Source organism: Chrysochloris asiatica, unplaced genomic scaffold (genome assembly GCF_000296735.1).
Source record: "Chrysochloris asiatica unplaced genomic scaffold, ChrAsi1.0 scaffold00273, whole genome shotgun sequence".
In the NCBI taxonomy this organism is placed as follows: Eukaryota; Metazoa; Chordata; class Mammalia; order Afrosoricida; family Chrysochloridae; genus Chrysochloris; species Chrysochloris asiatica.
The window spans coordinates 1,735,395-1,745,296 of NW_006408791.1; the positions used below are offsets into that span (position 1 = coordinate 1,735,395).

Here is a 9,902-nt window from a genome sequence, read left to right on the forward strand (position 1 = left end):
GAAGGCATCTAGGCCGCTTTTCTTACCGGCCCTAAACGCAGTCCAAGAACCTTCTAGTCTTCTCTGAGCCAACCTAGTTTAAGTGAGGCTGTGATACTGCCCTAGGCCAAGAGAATAGGCCAAACCCATGTGTCATTGAGGCAGTGGCAAAACTGAAGACAGTTCTTTATTACTCTTTGCTCAAGGGAAGATACCTCCTGTCCTTGCCTGCACTTCGGTGCCTCCAGCTTCTTACTGCGTTATAGCTCCTTGAACATCTCAGCTAGGGTCAATTGACACGCTGCTCAGATTTTTCCAGGAAGTATGGCCGGTGACCCCGCTGAGCCTGAGCACCCCCCCCCCCCCCAGCTCCTTTCTATGCTGAAGCAGCAGCTGCAGTGTTTCTCATGCTCCTCCCCAGAACGATGCTTCTTTAATTGCTTTTTCACAATGTCTTTCTCTTTGGCTCGAATATCATTCAGGAATTGATATGTTTTGTCAAACACCTCAGGATTATATTCCCCTGAGAGGTCATCAAAGCTGGGGGCCCGGGCCACCTTCTTATTGACCAGGACAACTTGACGCAAAAATGGCATCCAGGCCTTGGCCGATATTTCCAAAGGCTTGTGTTTATCTGCAATACAATGCATTTTGGCCAGGTGGTTTAGAATCTTGCTTCCTAATGTTGTTTCCAGCTACCAACTGCTTATACTTCTTAGTCCCCATTTGGCTCTGTAATTTCAACAACTCCTCAAATGACATGTTGGATGTGCCCTTCCGCAGGTCCCGGGTCACGGCCCCGGGCTCCAGGCCTCCGTTGCCCTCCTCGCCGCATCGGGAGCAGGAGGAAGACTGGGATACCGCCCTCGGTCGTGAACCGGCTTTCCGCATCGCCATGGAGTCAGTTTTGACTCATAATGACCCTGTTTAGGGTTTCTGAGGCTTTAAATTGTTTGTGGGAGCAGAAGGACTCATTCAACTGTTTCTCATGATATATATAAATGTTTTAAATTAAGATATCTTTGAGAAATTCTGAGCATTTTAGAGATAAAGTAGACAATTACAAATAACAGGCACACCAATTATCTTGGCCAGGAAAAGAGATCAAATATAAAATAATATAGAATAAGGACTAGAATGATAGGATACAGATAAACATAGAAAAATGACAGATAGAGAATGTGTTTGGAAACAATTATTTTTCTAAGTTTAACCTACACTTTCCTTATATTTTCACATTGAATGAGAGGGTGATCATTTGTGGGAAGGACAACCATGACTCTGGTAACATTTTATGTTTGACACATTTTATGACACATTATTTTATGACACTTTTATTGAACTTCACAATTACTGAATATAGTCACCATTCATCTACCAATTTGTTGTACTATTTTGGCTTGCATGTTGCTATGATGATGGAAACCATACCATCAATAATTTAAATGCCAGCAGGGTCATCCATGGTGAACAGGTTTTAGCTGAACTTTCAGACTGACAGACTAGGAAGAAGGAAAGGTGGACTATTTCTGAATGTTTAGTCACTGAAAACTTTATAAATAGCAGCAGAACATTGTCAAATATAGTACTGGAAAAGGAAAACATTATGAATATCACTAGAATATTGTCAGATGTAGTACCAGAAAATATAGTGCCCTGAGTTTGGAAGGCACTAGAAATGCAACTGGGTAAGAGCTGCCTCCTCAAAGTAGAGCTGACTGTGGGGAACAATGCAAAATAAAGAGAAACAGCTGCAACACCCATTAATAATTGAAACATGGAATGCACAAAGTATCAGTCTAGGAAAATTGGAAAATGTCAATGAAATAGAATTAATGAATTTTAATATCATAGGCTTTAGTGAGCTGCAATGGACTAGTACTGGCCATTTTGAATCTGACAATCATATGGTTTACTATGCTGGGAGTGACATATTGAAGAGGAATAGCATCGCATTCATGAACAAAAATATCTATCTTGAAGTACAGGATAATACCTGTGACAGGATAATACCAAGAGGTAGCATATGATCAAGGTGCACTGAAGGCATTGAACAAGGCAAAGAACAAGGCTCCAGGAATTGATGGAATACAAATGGAAATCTTTCAACAATGGAGGCACTCACTCATTTATATCAAGAAATTTGGAAGACAGCTACCTGGACAACTGGTTAGAAGAGATCCATATTTGTGCCCATTCCAAAGAGAGGCGACCCAACAGAATGTGGCAATCATCAGACAACATCCTTAATATCTTATGCAAGTAAAATTTTGCTAAAGAGAATTAAAAAACACTATAAGAGTACATTGACAGGGAATGTCCTGAGGTTCAAGCTGAATTCAGATGAAGACGGGGAATGAGGGATATCATTGCTGATGTCAGATGGATCTTGGCTTAAAACACAGAACACCAGAAAGATGTTTACTTGTAATTTATAGACTAAGTAAAGGCTTTCAATTGTGTGGATCATGAGAAGATACGGACAATATTGTGGAGAATGAGTATTCTGGAACACTTAATTGTGTTCATGAGGAACCTGTACATAGACCAAAAGGCAGTTGTTTAAACAGAATTAAGTGGACACTAAATAGTTTATTCATGTGCCAGACTGTAAAGTCGTTTGAACTGCAAGGCTGGTGGTTCAAGCTCACCAGCGTTTCCTCAGAAACCCTATGCAAGGTCGCTATGGGTTGGAACTGACCCAACAGCACATAACAACAACAAAAACAAATAGTTTAAAATTAGGAAAGGTGTGTGCCAGGGTTGTATTCTTTCAACATATTTATTCAATCTGTAAGCAAATAATTTGAGAAGTTGGATTATATGAAGAAGAATATAGCGTCAGCATTTGAGGAAGACAACTGTGATTTGCAGATGATACAACTTTGCTTTTTACAAGTGAAGAGGACTTAAAATACTAACTGATAAAGATCAAAGACTATAGCCTTCAGTATGGATTACAACTCAACATAAAGACAACAAAAATCCTCACCACTTGACCAATAAATAACATGATAAATGGTGAAAAGATTAAAATTGTCAATGATTTCATTCAAACCTCTACTTGAAATACTGAAGGATTCTCTGGGCAAAATACTGAATGATGCAGAAAGCATGAAAAAAAAGATGGAAGTATAAATAAGAAAAAAGAAAAAACCACACATGATCATATCGATTGATGCAGAAAAGGCATTTGACAAAATCCAACATCCATTCCTGATAAAAACACTCAACAAAATATTTGTTAGTTCTTAAAGCTTGGCTGAATAAATGGATCACTCAAATACATAACATATAAAAATAGAAATTATATATATTTATACTAAATCATATAAATGAAGAAATAATCATTGAAATATATAATAATACATATTGTTGTTGTTAAGTACCATGGAGTCGGTTCCGACTCATAGTGACTCTGCACAGGGTTTTCGAGGCTGCAAATCTTTATGGGAGCAGAAAGCCTCATCTTTCCCGTGGAACAGCTGGCAGTTTCCAACTGCCGACCTTGAGGTTAGCATATAAACATCAATAAAACTCCCAAATAAATAACAAATGTTAATTTTTGGCATGTACTATTATAAATTTTAAATACCTTCTTTTCTTTTCTTTTTTTGTCTTAGACATCTGTGGTATTTAATTTGTTCTTGGACAGTTGAAGAAATATTTTAAAAGACTGTTGTTGTTAAGTGCCGTCCAGTCGATTCTGACCCATACAACCCTGTATAGGGTTTCCAAGGAGCAGCTGGTGAGCTTGAACCACCAACCTTGCAGTTCAAATGACTTTGCAGTCTGACGCATTAGCCCACAGCGTCACACAAGGACTGTATGTATGTAAATATAGATTTTGGAGGAATGCTTAACAAGGCTTCACAGTAGGTATTTCTCGATACCTATGGGATCTGAGGAGTCCTGGTGTGGCGCTGTGGGTTAATGTGCCAGACTGCAAAGCCGTTTGAACTGCAAGGTCAGCGGTTCAAGCTCACCAGTCACTCCTCGGAAACCCTGTATAGGGGTCGCTATGGGTCGGATCCGACTCGACAACACTTAACAACAACAACATGGGATCTGAATGATGTCTACTTTTGTGGATTTTCTACTTTTCTTGTTTGAGTTTAAAAACCTGAAATCATCAAAAGAAAGCTATTTATATGAACACTTTTTTTCTTTTTTTTAATGTTTGTTGGTATGTTGTTGTTATTATGTGCCGTGGAGTCAGTTCAGACTCATAGCGACCCTGTACAGGGTTTCCGAGGCTGTAAATCTTTACGAGAGCAGAAAGCCTCATCTTTCTCCCGCGGAACAGCTGGTAGTTTCAAACTGCTGACCGTGAAGTCCGCAGTCCGATTCGTAACCACTAGGCTACTAGAGCTCCTTGTTTGTTGGTATAATCAGTATAAACGTTTCCCCTAGTGAAATTTGGTGTAAACTAAGCATTACATAGCCAGGAAAATGAATAGTGGTATGTGTATTTTATGCTGTCTATACCAACAAACAGCCTGGCTATGTAATGCTTAGTTTACACCAAATTTCACTAGGCGAAAACGTTTATACTGATTTGTAGTAAAGAAACAACAAACGAATAGAATTAAGCAAAATTTGAAGTTTTTGTATATTTTTCATACATACGACCATACTGTTCTCTAAGCAAGAAAAAAGGTAAAGCAATCATTTCTTTGGTAAACAATTTTTTATCATTTGCCAGAAAATTTTTCCAGAACATCAACCTCCCAAAATAAAAGCCTAAAAAGGGCTGTAGGGATTTGTTCAATCTTAAACTACACACATGAAATGTGTTCACTTTTTTTCTTGATGATTTAAAATACTTAAAATTCCCTTTCCCTTAGTCTTTAACCACAGGAATGGGAAAAATTTGCAAATAATCATCTTGGAAAAACTCTCTCCTGATGCCAAAAATATGGTCCTCATGTTAGGCTTGTTGTTGTTGTTAAGTGCCGTCGAGTCAGTTCCTATCCACTGCGATCCTGAACAGGGTTTCCGAGGCTGTAAATCTTTACCGGAGCCGAAAGCCCGGTCTTTCTCCCGAGGAGCAGCTGGTAGTTTCCAACTGCTGCCTTGCAGTTCACAGCCCAATTCGTAACCACTACGCTGGCGTGGCGCTGTGGTTTAATGCGCTGGCCTGCAAAGTCATTTGAATCCTAAGGTCGGCAGTTCAGGCTCATACAGAGTCGCTATGGGTCGGAATCGACTCGATGGCACTTAACAACAACGCTACCATGTTAGGCTTGTTGTTGTTATGTGCTGTGGAGTCGGTTCCGACTCATAGCGACCCAGTACAGGGTTTCCGAGGCTGTAAATCTTTACGGGAGCAGAAAGCCTCATCTTTCTCCCGTGGAACGGCTGGTAGTTTCCAATTGCTGACCTTGGGGTTCACAGCCCGGTTTGTAACCACTACGCTACCAGAGCTCCTTATGTTAGGCTTAGGTTTGGTTTATTTAAATTCTGAACTAATAAGTTCTTTCAAAAGATGCAGGTGCAAGTAGTTTCCTTCCACGCTGAGCAGTTTAAGTGTGTGTGTTTCTCTGTGCTTTATATGCTCAAGGGTACCAGTTGCTCTCAGGGGACGAAGATGCACCTAGGCAAGTAGGCTCAGGTTTCCACCAGTTTTGGGAGCAAACGAGGGTCTTAGCCATGGCCGGTGGTTCTCCCAATCTGGCGCCGGCGCTGCAGGATTCGATAAAAGCATGCGGAACACAGGGAGTGGGCGGTGATGGCTGCAGTGAAGCCTGCGCAGTCTTCGCACAGGCAGAGTTTTAGGGCATATGGTGGGCGCTATTTTTTCCCTTGTTGCTGTGTCACCCATCTACACCAACTATACTCTGCGACTAGCAGAAAAAGGGTTTTTAAAACGAGGCTAGGCCGAGATCTCGGAAGGGGTGTGGAGACCCGTGGGGGTCCCTTGAGGACTCAGGGTGGAGGGAACGAATAAGGGCAAGGAGGCACATCTTACTAGCTAGTCCCTGCGGAGCTAGCAGCGGCCTCCGTCTGGTCTTACCATCCCCGGCCGAGGGCCGACACAGCGCACGTCAGACGCATCCAGTTGTGCGCGCCCGCGCTGCGCCTGGGTGCTGCTTGCTCCCCTGCCAGCACCCGGACGGTTGGACCCGGCTACTGCAGCCCTAGTCACGCCGCACAGCGGCCTCTGTGACGCACGGCGCGTCCTCCCTAGTTGGTGGGGCTGTACGGCTCTGCCCGCGTGAACGGGGCGGGGCGGGGCACAGCGAGTGGGGCGGAGCCAGTTCAAGCCCCGCCCCGGGGCCTGAGGAGCGAGGACGCTACGGAGCAGGCGCATCTCGCTGCCGCCGCTGCTGCCGCCGCCACCGCTGCTCGTCCTTCTGAGCTGCTGTCGCCGCCATTTGCACGGGACCCTGGTGACAGGGGCTTGGCATAAGGGCGGAGGGAAGCGGGGAGGGCCGGCGGAGTCCCTGAGGGCGGGAGCGACGCTGCCGGTGCCGGCCAGGTTCCCTAGCCACCCGTGGCGGCCCGGAGCAGCGGTAGAAGCAGTAGCAGGAGTAACAGCAGCAGCGGTGGTAGCAGCAGCCGCCGAGGCCCGGCGTGCGCCTGAGGCAGCGGCGGCTGCGGCGGCCCAGCGGACGGCTGAATTGGGCGGGGGCAGCGGCCGCCGCCGTTTGATGGATCCGAGGATCGCCTGGTTCCAGCCAGAGCAGCTCGGACCGTCCAACAGTCTGTGGATGCAGATCTGGGAAACGACCCAGGGGCTAAGGAACCTCTACTTCAACCACCACTGTCATAGTAGCGGCGGCGGGAGCGGCGGCAGCACGGCCACCGGCGGGAGCGGTAGCAGCACCAGCACCAGCACCTCTGGTGGCGTGGCCTCGGCCCCGGCCGGCATGTACCGCTCCGGAGAGCGTCTGCTGGGCGGCCACGCGCTGCCAGCTGAGCAGCGGGACTTTCTGCCCCTGGAGACGACCAACAATAACAACAACCACCACCAGCCCGCGGTCTGGGGTCGCCGGGCTGTCGCGGGCCCTTCTGCCTCCTTGTCCCCTTCCGCGTCCTCTTCCCCACACTCCTCGGTCGCAGCCTCTACAGCGGAGTCCGCTGATCCGGCCTCGGGCAGCAGCAACAAGAGGAAGCGAGACAACAAGGCGAGCACATACGGACTCAACTATAGCTTGCTGCAACCCAGCGGAGGGCGGGCCCCGGGGGGCAGCCGGGCCCACGGCAGTGGGGGCGTGTACAGTGGTACCCCTTGGAAACGGAGGAACTACAACCAAGGAGTCATGGGGTGAGTGGTGGGTTTTCGGCCTGGTGGCCTGGCCCATGCACACGCACAGCCGGCACACTCCCACAGAAAGGGAGGACATCGTGCTAGGGCATTCCCTGTGGCCTGCCTTTTGCTGCTCCACAGGGGCCTTACCTACACTTCCAACCACCCTCACTCCCCCCGCCCCCGTCCCTAGCCATCCATACCCTCTCTGGCCAAACTCCTTAGCTATCCATAGCTTCCTACACCGCCCTTAGTCATCCCTGCCTTCCCCACTTCTTAACCGTCTACAACTTCCTTAGCTCCCCCTTCTTCAAGCGCACGTTCTGCCCTTTCCTCTTATTCAATTTGCCTACCGCATTGCCCCTCTTTCCAGCATCACACCCAAGCACAGATAAATCATTCATTCCCTGACAACATTGGCGTTTTAGTGTGTTTTGATGGTACAGGACCTGGAAGGACCTTGGCAAGAATAAAAATATCCAGAGTGCTCCTCCTATTACTCTTAAGTCCAAACAGGGAATCATCAACACTGTAAGGCATTGCCTGCTGTTGGCCCTTTGACCCATCTTTTTTTCTTCCTCCAATTTTCTGCATTGAGGATGCCCTATCTGTACTGAGGAAAGAATCGGGTGACAATTAAATTTAGACTGATGGAGGTGGTGAGCTTTTCTTGAGGCCCTGATGGAACTTTCCAGGAGTTCATGGTCCACTGTCCCAACATCACACTGTAAAGTTGTCATCTTGGCAGGGACAGCCAATGCTTTCCATTCTAGGGGTAACTTTATGCTAATAAGTGAATGTTGCACCACTAAAGACTTTCTGTTTAAAGTTCAACTCTTACAAAATGGAATCTTACCTGACCCCTAGTGAATGTAAGCAGGGAGTGTTTCCAGCTAGATTTCTTTTCTGGAAGAGTCTCTATGCTCTGAGTATTTACTTTGGTAATGTAAAGCTTTTGGACCAAGTCCTTTGTGTGTTTAGCTTGAGTATGGAGAATGGGACTTTCAAAATTTTATATTTTCAGATACTGTTTTTTGCCTTGGGACTATGGTGGTGGTGGTATGCCATGGAGTCAGTTTCGACTCATACCAACCCTGCATAGGGTTTCTGAGACTGTAAATCTTTATGGGAGCAGAAGGCCTCATTTTTCTTCTGTGGAATGAATGGTAGTTTTAAACTGTTGACCTTGAAGTTTGCAGCCCGACTCATAACCACTACACTACTAGAGCTTCTTGGGACTATAGTGCTGAAGGAGCTCTGGTAGCGTAAAAATAAAATTACTCTTACTAATCCTAGAGTAAGCCTTTTAATCTTACATGCACCCATTCAGACTTGTCTTGCTTTGGCAAGGAGAGACAGTTCTATGGGACATTTGGAGGTAAAAAGAGTTGGTGTTACAAATTGCTTCTTGTAAGCGGTGACTGCTATAGGTTATTATGACAACTTCCACCTTTTATGGAAAATGCAGTGGAGGAGCATTTTAAGAGACGGGCTGGGGTACATGTCAAAATTGCCCTTACTTCCAGAGAGGAATTCTATAGGGTTAATTCCTCTATTGCTAAATACATGTCAAGGACACTCTCCATGGTTGTTGTTGCTGTTAAGTGCTATTGAGTTGTTCCAACTCATAGTGACCCTATATAGCGTTTCCAAGACTTTAAATCTTTGCAGAGCAAAAAGCCTCATCTTTCTCCCTCTGAACACCCATGGTTATCATGGTTTACTAAAAGGCTTGTAGTTCTATCCTTTTAGCACTTTCCAAGTCAAGTTTCATGATAAGAATATTGATATTTGGGAGTTTTGGTAGTTTCATTTCATAGAAACAAGCTCCAGGTGAGTAATCACTATCAATTAACACCTTGAAGTTTCTTAATTGCACATTACTGAAGCCTCATTACTTCTGTGTATAGAAATAGACAGTCTGTATCCAGAATTCCAGCTGTCTTTTTTTTGTGTAGGTTGGATATTGCCCTTTCTGCTATTTGCTATTTAACATTTAACATAGAGGATATTAATTAAACTATAAAAGGTTCACATTTGAGTCTATGTGGAAATAAGATGTTGTTGTTGTTGTTGTTGTAGTTAGGTGCCATTGAGTTGGTACTGACTCATAGCGACCCTATGTACAACAGAACGAAACACTGCCGGGTACTGGGTCAACCTCATAATTGTTCCCATGCTTGAGCCCATTGATGCTGCCATTTTGCAAATCCATCTCGCTGGGGTCTTCCTCTTTTTCTCTGACCCTCTACCTTACCAAACATGATATCCTTCTCCAGCAACTGGTACCTCCTGACAATGTGTCTGAAGTATGAGAGACGAAGTTTGGCCACCTTGGCCTCCAGTGAGCACTCTGACTGCACTTCTTCCAGCACAGATCTGTTTGTTCTTTTGGCAGCACATGGCACTTTCAATATTCTCCAACACCATAACTCAAAAGCATCAGTTCTTTTATGGTCTTCCTTTCACTGTCCAGCTTTCTCATGCATATGAGGTTATTGAAAATACCATGGTTTGGGTCAGGTGCACCTTAGTCCTCAAGCTGACATCTTTGCTCTTCAACACCTTAAAATGGTCTTGTGCAGAAGATTTGCCTAATGCTATACGTCATCTGATTTCTTGACTGCTGCTTCCTTGAGTGTTGATAGTTGATCCAAGAAGAATGAAGTCC

The 9,902-nt window shown here is 45.1% G+C and overlaps 1 protein-coding gene and 1 pseudogene across 1 annotated transcript in view; one reads left to right on the top strand and one right to left on the bottom strand.

Annotated features, from left to right (window-relative positions):
- Positions 1-284: 284 nt before the first annotated feature.
- LOC102812609 lies at positions 285-876 on the bottom strand (annotated as a pseudogene).
- Positions 877-6,692: 5,816 nt separating this feature from the next.
- LOC102811076 (PAP-associated domain-containing protein 5-like) overlaps positions 6,693-9,902 on the top strand; it is a 234,513-nt gene continuing 231,303 nt past the window's right edge. Inside the window, exon 1 of the mRNA XM_006874386.1 lies at positions 6,693-7,249. Coding sequence (XP_006874448.1) covers positions 6,693-7,249 — 557 coding nt within the window. The remainder of the gene's footprint in view (positions 7,250-9,902) is intronic.